We start from the raw sequence: 16,169 nt of genomic DNA, 5'->3' as shown, positions 1-16,169 counted from the left end.
TACTTTTCTTTTATTATACTTCTAAACTACAAATAGCCCTGAAATGTTATATTAGAGCACACAACACTGGTATTAAATAACTATTTTGATTTCCAAGCTTAGAATGCATACTTTTAGAATTTGTAAATAACTCAAACCTCCCTGAGTAGACTTGTTTTATTGTGGCCAGTCACATTTACAAAGCAGCAACACCCTTTACATCAGGAGGAATGAAGGGAGTGAGTTAAGAGATGAATATCAGGTCAGCTTGTATATTTTAAGATGTTGTGTTGTTTTAGGGGCAATTTAAAGTGAGGTGGTTTGTAAGTGTTTGCTAAGTGGGGTAAGTGGTCTGGTTGTAACTGCATAATAGATTTATTTGTTAAAGAATTTATTAAAAAACAGACATAAAGACTCATCTCTACACCACCCTCCAGTGGTGGTAGTGATGAAATGCAGCTTCCCTAACCACCCTGAACCTTTACATCCTGGAGGTGTGCAGCAACATTTTAATATGAATATTTACCTTTTGAGCTCATCAGCAGATCTTTTAGACATTGACACAGTCGAACGTGAGAGACTTCTCAGCTGTTTATTCCTTTTGGATGTTTACCTATGCTGTTTGTGGTTTTTTACTGATTGCAGCCTGAAGTGATTTTCACAGACTTGAGGTGCAGACAGTGACCTTATGTGATGTCAGGTGGGACATCTGCAGTGCAGCACTTTGCTGTATTTGGCCCGGGCTCCTCATGTATGTGCACGTGTAAAACAGAGAGCAGAGGAGATGTCTGTGCTGTGGAAGTCTTGCGCTGGCGCCACCAGAGGCTGCAGCTCTGGAGATCATTAACTGCAGAGGAACAATAAAAACAGCATGTTGTGGTACTTTGATCTGACTATATGAACACATCTAGTGATAAATACATGATAGACATGTGCATGTGCTGTGTCATTTATTTTATTAATACCATGCTGCTTAGTGTTGACCACTGGTGACACCTATTCTGTCTGCATTCCTTGAGTTTCTTTTCATCTGTTTTGTTTGTTTTAAAAACAATCATAGGGACAAATCCAGCAACTTCTTCTTGTGGATGATCCTCGTGCAGCAGAGACGTACTGCAGAGACTACATGCCAGACTGCGACACACCCTTACCTTATGACAGCATTGTCATAGAGACTGAAAAGGTACGGTTATGCACTACATTCACAAGGCACGCTAAGAAAATGTTGTTATTTTACATACTAAATATTCCGAAACATTTGATTGCATAAATAGTTTGAATTATCTTCCCTATCCTTTATCTGTCTGGCTTTGTCTTGAATCAAAGCTCACAACGCTCCAACTTCTAGGAAAACTTTCTAATCATTTCCTTCTGCTGCTGTTTGATTCACCATCTGGCTCACAACTCAACACATATTTATTTGGTTTAACATTTCGTCTCAGGCTCTTCTAGAACTGCAATTCACCAAAAGAGTCAATGTAAGACATAAATCTGAGGTGTTAATTTAACAAGATTTATCTGAATTTTTTTTTTTACAATGTTTTGTTTTCAGTCAGGTTTGGACCTGTAGCTCACAACAGTTCTATTTATTGTTCTGTTCGGAAAAGAAGAATATATAAAAATGTTGGGGAAACAAACAAACTGTCATGAGTTGAGGTGGAGGTGGTGAGAGTGAACGCAGGCAGGACCCAGACTGAGAGGTGATAATGATGATTGGTTTAATAGACAGTAGCTTAAAACAGTCCAGTTCAGGCGGCACAGCAGAGAACTAAGCAACAGATTGATACCGGTAGCAACAGAAACTAATAAAACTGACATACAAGAGCTAACGCCGTCACAGGACTATACAGTCCAACTGTGACGACTAAGACAATAACTGACAATGACAAGACTGACTTTAGACGAGGACGAGACAACAGGTGGACTTAAACACGCAGAGAAGGTATTCAGGGAATGAGACACACCTGGGAAACAATCAACAAAGAAGACAGGACAGGAACAGGACTAAACACAGAAAACCTCAAAAATAACTACACAGAAAACACAGAACACAACACAAACTAACAAACACAAGGCTGCTGAAGTTGCCAAACAGTGTTAACGTTTTGTCTGGAATGCTTAGATGATGTTATTGCACAGAATATGGCCAACTTTATAATAGCAACATAATTAGCATAAATGTAAAATCATGAAGTTAGGTTTAGTTAAAGAGATATAAAGAGTAGATTTGACATCAAACAGACAGGGATGGTTGAGCTTTGTGTCCTTTCTTTCATTGTTTTTTGGTCTTTAGGAAGAGGAAACACCAAAGAAACGAGTAGCAGAAGAATTTGACTACAGTGTCTTCTATGATGATATCTCAGTGTCCACCGTGACAGCAGGTCCTAACGTCACAGAGTACGAGGTGAGACTCAGTAACCACCAATGATTTCTGTTTATATGGTCAACTTTTTCTTATCCTTCATAATTTGTTCATCTGTCAATGTGTTGCACAGTTCATAGAGTACGAAGACTATGACAACACAACAAACTATTTCCATGTCAATGAGTATGAGGAGTATGACGAAGAGTATGACGAACGCTACGGACCTGCACAGAGAGAACGGGAGTACCTGCTGAACACACAGGTGGTGTAAAAGGCTTTATTCATTTCAGCATAAAATCAAATAAAAAAAAGAAAATGAATCATGTACAATTACAATGTTATCTCTGTCACTTATTTTAAATTAGAATTTACCAGAAAAAGGACAGAAAGGAGAGCCTGGCTATTTGGGGCTGGTAAGAAAACCACACAATCAAAAACAGGCTGTTTTATGGATTACTGATTCACTTCTTAAATAATTTGATTAGTAGGTAAAAATGTTTCATTTACAAAAATATTATGATTTTCAGTTTAGATTGCTGAATTAGGATTTTTAATATTAACCTGTTATAACCACCAACCATCAACAAGACACAATGTGTTTCCCTTCCTTGGAATTATGATCCACGTCAAATATTAGATGTATCCCTTTTTCATTTCTGAAATTGACAAATTAAAGGGATCCCATTCTAACCCAATATTTTCTCAACTATTAGCAATTGCCAAACAATAATGCTTTTCACACTTTATATTGAAATGTATTTTCCACTTCCAGATTTCTTTTTTGCCACACATAAATATTTCAGAGACTTCTCTCTGTCCAGTTTTAACACTGGACAGAGAGAAACTGTGTAAATAGAAGATGTGCTGTTCATCTCACAGTATGGTGCTACTAAAGGAAGAAAGAAACTCAAGCTCAAATTGAGAAGGTGTGGCTTTAGCCTTTCATTTTCAAAACCTCTCCAATATGGGTGAGTTAAAACTAAGATCTGCAAAGAAGAGTTGGTCAGAAATCTTCCATACTGAGGTAACAAACTAAGTGCCAGTTCCTGTAAATGGTGACAACAGTCGGTGCTTCAGATGGAGGCACAACTGTTTAATAGGTTTAGATGGAAAATACTTTTTACACAAATCCTGGTGGTTTGGAGAGGTTTAGGCTTAATAAATGAAATCGTCATTTGATAACTGCAGTTTGGATTACCTCTGGTCATACTGGTCAGATATTAACCTGGTCAGATGTAACCTAAAGAAACATCAAAAACCTTTTGCTTTGGTGATTTTTTTTTTCTTTACAGGGAACCCAGATTACAGGACCATATGGACCTCCAGGACCTGAGGTTAGTGAAGCTTACTGTGCAATTTGTAACTAGAAACATGTTTTTGTTTGGGTACAGTACCTCTTTATTCAGGTGCAAATTTAACCACAACAGCTGAAAATGTAGAATATATAATTTTTTAGGATAAACAGCATCATTTCAAACTGAATGTTGTTTATGATGATGTGCAGGGAGCACCGGGGCCTCCAGGAATCACTGGACCAGTGGGACCTCGAGGAGACCCTGGAGAGCTGGTTGGGTCTGCCGTCTGTGTGCTCAAAGACTGAGTCGACGGACTGATGTCTCTTCAGATCTGTCTTCATCTCTCTCTTTGCTGTTAGGGTCCTCCAGGGCGGCCGGGCCTTAGTGGTGCTGATGGGATCCCAGGTCCCCCAGGAAACATAATGCTCATACCGGTAACAGACTGCTTTCCCAGAGGCCCTGAATGCTGCAGCCGAGCTGCTGTGGCTCTGCTGCTATTAACTTAGAGAAGAGCCTGAGGGCAAATGGAAAAGTTTCAGAGTTGTTACTGAAAAATGTGACTTTTAGAGTCTTAAAGTAGACTAGCTGTTTGCCTTTTAGACTTTACAATAATGGCGACTCATTATTTAATCATATTTAGTGGTATGTGATTTCATTATGATAATCTGATTAAATTTTTTATTATCAGGCAAGTTTAATAGTTCTAGATCTATATAATCCCACTCTTTCAATACTGTGTTAAGACAGCATATTGTGTTCCTTCCCTCATAAATTCCTTTGTTTTGTTTCATTTTGTTCCACTGTTGACAGGACATACTTATCAAATCATGGCTGACAGTGGGATTCTCTGGCCACTAGGCGGAGTGTTGAGTTATTTTTTTTTCTGATCTTCAGTTCCAGTCTGGTGGCGATCCCAGGACAGGAGCTGTCGTTTCTGCACAGGAGGCTCAGGCTCAGGCCATCCTGCAACAGACAAAAGTACACAAACATAATATTATATTGCATCAAGCACAACTGATTTAAATGAGCTATTTTTGAGGATTAATATAAACAAGTCTCTTTTTCCAGCTGGCCATGAAGGGCCCTCCTGGCCCACTGGGTCTCAGAGGCAGACCCGGACCACTGGTAAGTTACCCTGCAAATGTTGATTTATTGTAGTGTTTTAATGTTAGCTTTATGAACAAGACATGTATTAAAGTCACTTTTGATGAATTTAGATATTTAAACATCCATAAAGTAGAAGATCAACTGAAGGATGACTGACCTCCACAGACCCGTGTCACATCTTTGCCGTATTTTTTCCCTTTAATTCTACTTCAGTTTCTCAAGCTACATTCTTAACAAAACTTTAAAAAGACCTTCAGAAAACTTGAAAAACGGTAAAATTATAAAATAATGGAGAAGAGAAATTAAAACAATAGAATGAGAGTCCTTTGTATTCTGTGAGATTAAACATAAAATGCAATGCAGGACATACAAGCATTTATTTCCCCTTCAGCAGACAAGCATCCCATGTGTTGGACACACACGACAACAACAACATCGCTGTGCATTTTGACAGAAGTTTGACCTGTTCACACCTCAGACATGTAGAATGGTGCGATGATGAACTGATCCAAAAATCTGTGCACCAGAGCGTGTTTAAGGAAAATTTGACATTTTATCTTTAACAAAAAGATGAGATTTGACATTAATATGTGACCATATTTCTTCACATGAAAATATACACTTTATTTCTTGTGTGGATTTTTCTAATTTTTTAAAATAAATATTTGTAACTTGTAATACATGTTGCTTTTTGTGTTAAAAATGTGATAAAAGAAGGACTTGAATTAGTCTTTGGAGGTGGCAGTGAGTCAGGATGGAGGGATTGGGCCTGTAACTGGTGAGTTGCAGGTTTGAACCTCGCTCCATTGCGTTGCTGCTGGTGGTGGTTAAAGGACCCAGTGCTGCAGATAGTCTGATAGTCTGACTGACTGTAAAGTACTTTGGAGTCCTCGGACTTGACAAAGCATAATGCAGATGTTGGCCAATTATCATTTTTGTGTTTTTGCTTTTTCTAAAGGGAGCATCGGGGCCTCCAGGGCTGAAAGGGAGCAGCGGTGAAATGGGACCACCTGTAAGTTTATCTTTGTTGTCATTTCAGTTATACCAGCTACAGTTTTTTTTATCTCATATTTTACTCTCTCAGGGTCCTGCAGGACTACCGGGTATTCCAGGTCAGAATGGAAGGCCTGGAAAACGGGTGAGGATATTTAATGTGCTGCATCTTTTGTTGTTGTAAAATTTTGCTTCAAATTATATGTAGTTCATTGATATACATGTTTCTTAGGGTCGGGGAGGTTCAGATGGAGGCCGCGGTGCGATAGGAGAAACTGGAACAAAGGTGAATTAATGTTCCAGACACACATTTTCTTTCCTTGTTCTGCTTCCACAAAATATGGATTTACTCCTGCCTTTTTCCTGCTAGGGAGATCGAGGCTTTGATGGCTTACCTGGCCTCCCAGGAAATAAAGGACACAAGGTACAGACACAAGGATGAACGAGTACAGAACATCAAATCCACAATTCAATTATCTTTCTGTAATGTTTTGACAGGGAGACAGGGGGAAGCCAGGACCCCTAGGTCCTCCAGGAGAGCTGGGAGAAAAGGTAGGAAGCCATTCCAGAAATAAGTATTTGTAATTTTGATGTTTTTACTATGGGAGGAAGAATGATTTTGTATTTTTCTATATATTTACAGGGCTCTCAGGGGCCACCAGGGCCAAGAGGTCAACCAGGTGATGCTGTGAGTGTTTATGCCTCAACTTTCAATTTTCATCAGCTTCATGAATAGTTTGATAATGGGACATTTGTATGGTCTTTATACTTGCATATAATTCTTTCAATGGGTGAATCTGGCACTTTAGGTATGTGGAATATGTATCCAAAGATAAACCAGACTTGTTGAGTTCCACAAGTTTCAAAATCTCTTCATGCTATCTTGACTGATTTATTTTTGTTTTCCCTTTTCACACAATGCATTGTGTTTGATGCACTGACTTAAATTTCAGTCACAGATGTGCCTCCATCAGATAACAAAGCATCATTATCACAATCTGAGCTTTCCCACATTGTTTAAGGAAAGAATCATCTTAGTGTAAACCTCTGCCTTTAGAAAAAACTATTAAGCAATTTTCTCTGTATTTAGTTAATAGAAAAATATTCAGCAAACCTAACAGACCTAAAAAAGAAAACCATTAGTCTAGATCAGGGATGCCTATAATCGGTCCTGGAGGGCCGGCATCCTGCATGTTTTAGTTCTCTCCCTGGTTTAACGCACCTGGATGAAATGATGGCTCACACCGACAAGCTCAAAAGGTTGTAACAACCACCAGGGAGAGAACTAAAATGTGCAGGATGCCGGGCCTCGAGGACCGACTTTGGACACCCCTGGTCTACATCTTCCCAAACTGTGATTCTTAGACCACTGGTGGTTCATGGGCGCCCCCTAGTGGTCCATGAGGTACTGCATGCAAACAACTGTTTATTTGCCATGACGTGAGTTTAAAGTGCGATGCTACAGTTAGCTACCAAATGATTGTGTTTAAAAATAATAATGGATAAATGGTCCGAAGGTATCAGTGGAACGTTTCTCATGGTGAGTTCAGGAACTTTTGATTTTGAACACCATTACATATCATGCCGCACAGGCATGGAGATCTAGGTCTGTGGCTGTGCTGAACTGACAAGGCGGTGGACGGAGCTGCGCCCCACGCTGACTAACTGCATCTTAAGACCTAAAATAAAATAATTAAGAAAATGTTTGTATTTTTCAAGGCAACGCCAAGTCTGTTTTTCTTTTATTATGCTTTTAAATTACAAATAGCTCTAAAGCGTCAGTGCACACAACAGTTGTAATAAAGAACTTTTTTGATTGGAAAACATAGAATCTACACTTTCAGAATCTGTAAATAACTCAAAATGCTCCACAATAAGTCTATTTTTTCGGTTTAGCTTTGGGAGATAATCGATTTTCTTTCAGAAAAGCATAACACCTGTCTGCATATCCTCAGCTTTATCACCTTGTGTAACTTCGATGTGTAATTCAAGGGTCCCAGAGGTCTGACTGGCCCTAGAGGTCGTCCTGGAAACTCAGGCTTGATGGTAAGTGTTAAATCTTGCATGCTAGTTTAGCATATGCTACACATGATATTTACTTTTACACACACTGAACTCTCTCACAGACAACAGACCCTGCTACTGGGATTACATGTTTAGCTCCAGTGACTCTCTGCAGTCAAGCATCAATAATCTCTGGGCTGCACCTTCTAATCACAATGTTAAAGTAGTTCTTGGATTCTTTAACAGGATATATACAATCCTTATCTCATCTAAAGAATGACTGCTTACTCGCCTGAAGTGGTTTCTTCAGTTGTGTCTGATTTGTGTGCTTGTTGGAACATGAGTAAGCACTTGTCAGCATCAATGAACATCATTTCATTTGTATATTTTACAGACACAGTTTGGTTTTTGATTTGGGAAGCGCTAATGAACTTAAGCTAATTTTCAATTAGGGCTTGAAAGCCATCTATTGAAAAGCACCAGGCAATGCAGTAAAATCTTGTATGGGAAGGTTGATGATTCTGAAAACCGATCATCAGGAAATGGGCTCTCTGCGTTTCAGGATATAGCAGAAAATGTTTGTTTTTGTTTAAATCCCATGCTGTGTCTCCTCAAAGGGCATTCGTGGAACTGATGGGGTCCAAGGCTCAAAAGGCAACATAGTAAGTAAAGTAAAATATGTGACCCTAAAGGTGCTGGATTAGTTCACTACTCTTACATGAATTATTGTCTGCAACAGGGACCACCAGGAGAAATTGGAGCACCGGGTCAGCAAGGCAACCCTGGAATTGTTGTATGTGCTAAAATAAAGCATGCTGAAAATAAACTCCATGGCTTAGTTTTAAAACTAATGTGATATTGCATCTGCAGGGTTTTCCTGGCCCTCAGGGGCTAGTAGGACTACCAGGAGAGAAGGTAAGTGAGCTTTATTTGGGGATTTTTTCATTAGCATAAGAAATCTTGATGGACAATTTCTCACTGTCTGGCAGGGACCTCAAGGGAAGAAAGGGATGCAGGGCTTACCTGGAAATGACGGGCCTCCGGTACGTACAGATTTCATGTTCCATGTTCCGGGTCTGTCCCAGAAAACCTGCTCAGCCTGCAGGCAGGGCGGTTCTCCAGTGGCCCGCCGTGTTGTTGTTAAAAATGTTAAACGTTGAGCGGAAATTTGAAAATATGGCTAAGAATTAATGTTATTGGAAGACATTATAGGCAATACTTAAACATCAGCTACAGAATCCTCAAAAAATATAGCTCAAATAAATAAACATTTTGGCACTTAAGTTAAAACCTGATTAAGTAGTTAGCCAGTGAATGCTAAAACAAGCAGTGTAATGCCAGTCACATTCAAGAGTTAAATAAAATCAAAGAAATAATGATAGGTAAGTATTTGTAGGTTTAATATTCTTAGGGTACAAAATTCAAATATTTATTATAATAAGTTTTGTTGCGTTTTCCTAAATTTTCCAGTTTTGTTTAGCAATGTCTGCCACTGGTGCAGTATTTTGATTTGCTAATTGTTATTAGTTGTTTCTTATCAAAGTGATTGAAGTATTTGCAGGGAGCATTCCGATTGGCTGTCGGTGTGGCTCATTTAGTTGCTGGCGCAGACGCAGACAAAAAGAAAAAACAGAATTCTAAATGCAAACGAGACGAATTTTCCTTTATACACAAGGCATGCTCAGGTTGGTGGCACAAATATAACGTCATATGCAGAAGGTTGCTTTGCAGCATGCTGACATCCATCCATGTTAGCTAGTACTGCCTCATCTGGCAATCCACAGCTCTGGTAATGTAAACATCATCAGCTCGGTGGCGCCCTCTTCCTGCAGTGAGCAGGTGAACAAGAAAGCTCATTATCCCTTCCGCTGCTCCTCAGATGTCAGAAAGAGAAAGTGTCCAATGATTTATTTATTTTTTGTCCTTTATCCATGACTTGTCGCTTTATTTGATTAAGTTGTTAGCATGTAGGTCGGTAGAAAAATGCAGCAGTTACGGAACTCCAGTTATTAATAAAAGACGCCTGACCTCAAACTCCCTTCCTTAGTGTTTGCATGCATAACATAATATGCTGCCACTGCACTTTTAATCATTATACCAAAGATACTCTTTAACCCACGTCTGCTATCATTGTTACTGGTGTATTTAAAACGAATAAGCAAACAAAGCTCAGCCTGGTGGGAAGCAAGTAAAGCCTAGCAGCCCGCCAGGCCTGCAATACTCTGGGACTGACCCTGTCTATTTCAGACTCTTGTTGCATTCCTGAGTCTCTACACCATAATAACCTCAGTTACATGACTAAGTATTTGTCTGCTTGTCTACAGGGTCATCCTGGAAGAGAAGGGACTCCAGGTGAAAAGGGATTGCCAGTAAGCATATACAAACTTTCTTTTGCAGTTTTGATGCTATTTGCAATGTAGATTTTCTTTCAACATGTGCATATGTTTGTTGTTAGGGTCCTTCCGGCGTGCAGGGACCTGTAGGATACCCCGGACAACGGGGAGTTAAGGTGAGAAATGCACATTCATGGTGCTTGCAAATGTACTGTAACACCTTTCACTTTTTCATGTTTCATCTCGTTACAACTGAGATTCTGAAAAATGGGGATGCATTTGTTTTTCCAACTCCCCATCCTCTGATAATGGCAAATAAAATCCAGCATGAATAAATAGAGTCTGCCTGCCTTAGTTTAAATCTGTCTGTTGTATGTAGGCATCAGAAGGGATTAGAGAACCTCTGCACAAGTCAATGAGAATGGTGTGGAGGACCTTAAAGCAGGGTTAGGTTTCTGACAATATCCCAATCTTAGAACAACTCATGAAACCACATCAGCTCAGCTGAAATAATCTATCAAGAGGATGGTCCTGTCATTCACCCAATCAATCCAGCCTTTAAGGAAGACAAACAAGGTGAAAATAACTTACTTTGGCTTAATAATCATTACCAAAATTTTACATGTCCATAACTGTCCTCATGACAGTGAAGGAGTTAACTCTTGAGAATATGGTTCCTCTGAAAACTGGACATTTCTTTCATCTCATCTCGAATGGACAAAAAACAAAGTAAAATATTAAAGATTTAAAAAGAAACAGGTTTAAGTTTTCCTTTCATTTTACAATTATGCTACTTGGTTAATCACATTAACAAACATTACAGGTTGTGGCTACAATTTCACAAAAAGGGAAAAATGTTGAAGGCGTATGAATAAGTTATGAAACTAAGAGTGTAATGTTTTTCAACATGCAGGAGTTTTCCTTTCCCTCTGACCAACTGCTGCAGTGAGAATCATCTCCTGATGTTTCATTTTTATATGTTGTTGTTTGACAGGGTGCAGATGGAATCAGAGGGTTGAAGGGAAGCAAAGGGGAGAAGGTAAAACCTAACAAAACTAATATCATCTTTGTACATTCAGAAAGCCAAGCTGTCTAGAGCTGCTATTTTAAACCTATAGATAAACTGAAGTGTCTCCTGTTTTACTGCACGACTTTCAGTTTTTTAGTTTATCACATTGCTGTTCTCTGCAGGGAGAAGATGGTTTTCCTGGGGCAAAAGGGGAGATGGGAGCAAAGGGGGATATTGGAGATAATGGACCTCCAGGGTCTCGAGGTGAAGATGGACCTGAAGGTCCCAAAGGTCAGTTGGGTCCTCAGGGAGAGGCCGGGCCGGCTGGCATTTCTGGAGAGAAGGTACATGTTGTATTAGTCCATGTATAATTAACAGAACAGTCTTAACCTACGTTTATCTGCAAATTCACTCAACTAGTTTTGTGTTTCAGGGGAAACTGGGGGTTCCAGGTTTACCTGGGTATCCAGGACGACAGGGCCCCAAGGTAAAATGAACTGAGGATTCAAAATTGGTTAATGATGAAACAGCAGATGAAGTTTATGTTGACCTTTCTTCCTTTGCAGGGTTCTGATGGCTTTCCTGGTGCACAGGGGGCTCCTGGAGAGAAAGGGAAGAAAGTAAGGGAAGCATTCAGAACAGATGCTGTGAAATCTTTTCTGTTTCATAAATATCTGACATTTGTCTCGTTTAACAGGGTCCTGCAGGACAAGCAGGAAGTGGAGGCCAAAGAGGTCCAAATGTGAGTCTTGACCATAAGATCTTCACTTTTAGTATAAACAAGAAAATCACTCTACTGTCATTACTGTCCTGCCTGAGTTTTGCAAGTTTCTTTGTGCCAGTATCTGTTTTTATCACATTTTTTTAATGCTGCAAATGTTCTCATTTTGTTGTTATGTCCAAGTCAGATGACTGCTAGTTTTGGTGGTTTTAAACATTTCTGTTTACCTTCGCAGCAAAAAAAAAAAAAGAAAAAAAAAAGAAAATCATGGAGCATTCCAGTGAAAAAGAACTTTACACAGCCTTGGATAATGTGGAGCTTCTTTCTTTCTGCTTTTGAACCACAGCTTCCTTCTCATGTCAGGACATATTCTAAGCAGCTTTCACCTTTCATCTGATTTCAAAGTGTTTTTTATGTTGTGTTTCTGGCAGGGTGCCCGAGGAGGCAGGGGGGTGAGAGGTCCTACAGGGAAACCAGGAGAAAAGGTTAGCTGACTCTCACTTGAACCCGCAGCAACATGTTTCTGTTCCCTGTGTTCCTGCTCTGCCTTCTGTCACTGATCCTGTGTTCTCCTTCCCTCTCAGGGAGCCTCAGGACATGATGGGCCCCCAGGATCTCCTGGAGAGAGGGTAAAATATGCAATTATGTCACAAAAACATTATGCATGCAAACATCCGTATATTTTATTGATTATATGTGAGAAGCTCGTATAAAATCCTAATAGAAAAAATATGATGAATATTTGTTTTACTTATTTTCCATGAAAACCTTAAAAGTGTGGTTTATATTTGTCTTCAAACTAATATTATTTGAATATGTCCTAAATAACAATTAATAATATCAAGGGTAGTGCAGTAAATAAAGGGCTGGTCTAAGATCAGGGGCCTCATGTTAAAGCGTGCGTATGCACGAGAAATATGCGGCGCGATATTTTACGCAAAAGTCAGCATGTATAAAAATGAAAGTGGCGTGAAAGTTTGCATCAACATATGCAAACTTTTGACCTGCTGTGAAAATAGGCAAACTTTTTCTGTGGACAATAACAAACTACAAGGTGTCAAAACTCACCTAAATACACTGAAATATGACAACATTCAGTGATTTTCAGACCAAGAAGCATCAAACCTGATGATATTTCATGATTTTAATATTTTATTGTTTAAACATAAACAATGAAACTGAACAACATTTATCCTAAGACAATAACCTAACATGCACACAAAATAAAGAAAATAAAATAAAAAGATGCGAAAACCTCACTGAAATGTAAATAGTAATTCATGTAAAGCACTTTGAATTGCCTTGTTGCTAAAAATGTGCTATATAAATAAAATTACCTTACCTTAGTACATTTCCTCAGTTTTTGTCTCAAATATACAATCGTTCTGTGTGCTGAACCACATGAAATGCATCTATATGGTAATTTCATTCTCACTAAAAAAGAAAACAGGGTTGGATCAGCAGGTTAACTCAAAATAGGTTTGATTGTTTTTAAGGTGATTAAGGTGTGTAGACAAGTACAAGTAGCTGCGCAAAAGTGAGCCGCGTAATTGAGGAGCGCTTTGGCTCTGATGGAGAACATCGCCAATGGAAGGATTCAGAGGGAGCCTGTGTTTAGAGATCATATTGATCTGCTGGGAAATGTTGATTGTTTATTAGCATTTATATTAACCCAGACCGATCATCCTGGAGCTCCGAGCAAAACTTAAAGAAACAGCCGTGGGTTACCGGTGCAACTACGTACGACTTTTCTAAATTTGTCCATATGCCAAGTTTTAGCCCCAAGCTGTCTGTCTGTCTGTCTGTCTGTCTGTCTGTCTGTCTGTCTGTCTGTCTGTCTCTCTACAAACTGTAGTTTTATATATACTAACTACAATTAGGTGCTTAGAGTCTGATAGGTCTATCATTGAAATGCTATGCAGATTCCTATGTAATTGCTATAATAGAGCCTAAATTAAAACACAAGCGGGAATTGAAGCACATTTATCTTCGATATGTATCGCCCATATCGCCAGGACATAATCCACTTAAGTGAAACAGTAATTTCAGGTAGAAATTGCCTTTCACTGTGCAGGATATGGGCCTTTATTGCTTTTTGGCAGAACTCCCCCCCCCCCCAAAGTTATATTTGGCATTTTTGGTATCTTTTCGGTGTAACACAGAAGGTTTTCTTCAACACAGTGCATAAGACTTCCTGTGCTCTAAAATTCTTAATTTAACTAAATTAACAGAACCCCTCAGTAAAGAAAAAAAACAAAACATCAAAAATCTTTTTTATTATTATTTATTGAATCACAGGGCAGTGATCAAACAGTGGTTCAAAATCTAAGCTAGTTTAACGCAGATAACCCATGAAAAGCACACTTTTACTGCATTAGGAATTTAAGGAGGCAGATATTATGACAAAAGACCAAACATGGACACTCAAGGGGAGAACATCCCAAATTATAGGAAGAGGAAAGGATAAAAGAGACAAACTTTTGTCGCAACCTTGAGAATACATCTGTGTTACTGGTGTGAACATAATTTGTATGAAAGAACTAAATGACCGAGAAAGACACTCAAAACGATTCGACGAGACACTCAAGCTGCATTTGATTGGGTTTTGGCACAACACCTGGTTTATTCCTGCTGTTGGCATTAACCTTGTGAGAACTGAGCTACTGCAGGTGGCAGCTCTCATGAGTCTAGTGACTTAATTAGCCTGTGATCTTCATCATCCTTCACCATACTCCTGATGTCATTCTCCTGGAGCTTACTCTTGAGTTTTTTTCCCATACTCCTCCATGTTGTCTCTAATGTTAACTTTAACTTGCTTCTGACTCCGACTTCATGGTTCTTCTTTTCTTCAGGTCACAGGTAAGTCAGGGTTTGTGTTTGGTGAAGCATCTCACTGTTTCGGTGGGCATGGTTCACAGACGTTCAGATAGTTGGTCACCTGCTCAGTCGCTGCATCAATGTCATTTAAAGTCTGAGCTTCAGTTGTTCTGCAAACAATAACAGGTTTAAATGAATTTCAGATCTGCCCTCAAGGCAAACTGCCATGCTCGCTTTAGATGTTTTCCTGCTTTTACACACCTGATTCAATATGACCAAACATTGCACTGAAAGCCATTTATAAAAGCATCACTATATTAATCCCTTCTCTATTGGTTCATTTTGCATTTTTTGTTTTCTAGGGACCTTCAGGGCCACAAGGAAGGAATGGAGAACCAGGACCTAAAGGCTCAAGCGTAAGCAATTAAAAAAACAAACAAACACTTATTTCATTTTACAAATGTTAAATGGTGCCACAAATTTTGATATAAATCTGTGAAAACATAAAATATGCAAAATAGTCAAAAGCTTGGATCTTACTTCCTGAATTTTTTTTAAAGAAAAAATAAATCTGTAAGTTTGAGCTGCCAGGTCATTAAACAGTCAGATCTGTAGACCAGAATCAGATCCAGTGTTAAACCGTTGTTCAACTTGATCCACTTCAAATATGTTTTTTCTAACAAAGCAGCTTTGCTTATTGATCGTCAAGTTCTGACCACATCCATGTACATATTACTGTAAGCAAAACTTTGTTTGCCATAGAAAAGGATGTAGATGTGGTTTACTGTTTATTTATTACTGACACAGAACTATGAATTAGAATTGACTATATTTTACTAAAAGAGAATATTTGTAATATTTTCTACTCCACTGTTGTGCTTCTTTTTTGTTTTAACTGCTGTTTATATCTTTATGTTTTTTATGCTATTACTATTGTGTTTATTGTCACAGGGTCCAGCTGGGAAGGATGGACTTCCGGGTCATCCGGGTCAAAGAGGAGAACCAGTGAGTTACATTATTCTTTTCAAGAGATGTCTTAACCACACATTTACCCAGAAACCCTTGCTCAACCGGTACTGAGCCTCACTGCGAGATTGAATCCCAGCCCGGGGTTTTAATTACATTTAAACTCTGATCAATGATAGTCTAAAAGGATTGCAGACACACTGTCGGTATTTAATGTCCAACTTTTTTTCAGGGCTTTCAAGGAAAAACGGGCCCCCCAGGGCCTTCAGGTGTGGTCGGACCGCAGGTAGGCGCCTCGGTTTGAAGCTATTGTTTTGAGTTGAAGAATTTTCCCATACTCCTCCATGCTGTCTCTAATGTTAACTTTAACTTGCTTCTGACTCCGACTTCATGGAGTCATGGTTCTTCTTTTCTTCAAGTCTTCAGGTTGAACTGAACATAATAATCAGTTCAATTCAATTGCAGTTAAACAAATTTCAGTTTGATAAAATTTTACCTAACTTATTTTTTTATTGCAGTTAATTTAGCTGAATTATTCTGATTACATTCAAAATATTTGAAGTAATTTCAGTTTATTTCA

At 38.9% G+C, this 16,169-nt stretch overlaps 1 protein-coding gene across 1 annotated transcript in view; it reads left to right on the top strand.

The window, feature by feature from the left end:
* Window positions 1-16,169, top strand: part of LOC103136466 (collagen alpha-1(XI) chain-like) — a 52,855-nt gene that overhangs the window by 22,121 nt on the left and 14,565 nt on the right. The window contains exons 6-37 of the mRNA XM_016670258.1: window positions 1,040-1,162; window positions 2,273-2,383; window positions 2,475-2,606; window positions 2,710-2,757; window positions 3,637-3,678; window positions 3,849-3,911; window positions 3,999-4,073; window positions 4,534-4,617; window positions 4,708-4,764; window positions 5,705-5,758; window positions 5,831-5,884; window positions 5,972-6,025; window positions 6,110-6,163; window positions 6,238-6,291; window positions 6,383-6,427; window positions 7,732-7,785; window positions 8,361-8,405; window positions 8,483-8,536; window positions 8,614-8,658; window positions 8,733-8,786; window positions 10,068-10,112; window positions 10,199-10,252; window positions 11,071-11,115; window positions 11,268-11,429; window positions 11,519-11,572; window positions 11,652-11,705; window positions 11,783-11,827; window positions 12,238-12,291; window positions 12,391-12,435; window positions 14,986-15,039; window positions 15,575-15,628; window positions 15,822-15,875. Of these exons, the coding sequence (XP_016525744.1) occupies window positions 1,040-1,162; window positions 2,273-2,383; window positions 2,475-2,606; window positions 2,710-2,757; window positions 3,637-3,678; window positions 3,849-3,911; window positions 3,999-4,073; window positions 4,534-4,617; window positions 4,708-4,764; window positions 5,705-5,758; window positions 5,831-5,884; window positions 5,972-6,025; window positions 6,110-6,163; window positions 6,238-6,291; window positions 6,383-6,427; window positions 7,732-7,785; window positions 8,361-8,405; window positions 8,483-8,536; window positions 8,614-8,658; window positions 8,733-8,786; window positions 10,068-10,112; window positions 10,199-10,252; window positions 11,071-11,115; window positions 11,268-11,429; window positions 11,519-11,572; window positions 11,652-11,705; window positions 11,783-11,827; window positions 12,238-12,291; window positions 12,391-12,435; window positions 14,986-15,039; window positions 15,575-15,628; window positions 15,822-15,875 (2,022 nt within the window). The remainder of the gene's footprint in view (window positions 1-1,039; window positions 1,163-2,272; window positions 2,384-2,474; window positions 2,607-2,709; window positions 2,758-3,636; window positions 3,679-3,848; window positions 3,912-3,998; window positions 4,074-4,533; window positions 4,618-4,707; window positions 4,765-5,704; window positions 5,759-5,830; window positions 5,885-5,971; window positions 6,026-6,109; window positions 6,164-6,237; window positions 6,292-6,382; window positions 6,428-7,731; window positions 7,786-8,360; window positions 8,406-8,482; window positions 8,537-8,613; window positions 8,659-8,732; window positions 8,787-10,067; window positions 10,113-10,198; window positions 10,253-11,070; window positions 11,116-11,267; window positions 11,430-11,518; window positions 11,573-11,651; window positions 11,706-11,782; window positions 11,828-12,237; window positions 12,292-12,390; window positions 12,436-14,985; window positions 15,040-15,574; window positions 15,629-15,821; window positions 15,876-16,169) is intronic.

Source organism: Poecilia formosa, unplaced genomic scaffold (genome assembly GCF_000485575.1).
Source record: "Poecilia formosa unplaced genomic scaffold, Poecilia_formosa-5.1.2 Scaffold32, whole genome shotgun sequence".
NCBI classification, from domain to species: Eukaryota; Metazoa; Chordata; class Actinopteri; order Cyprinodontiformes; family Poeciliidae; genus Poecilia; species Poecilia formosa.
The sequence above is the reverse complement of the archived record's forward strand: the minus strand, read 5'-3'. Positions and strand labels throughout refer to the sequence as shown.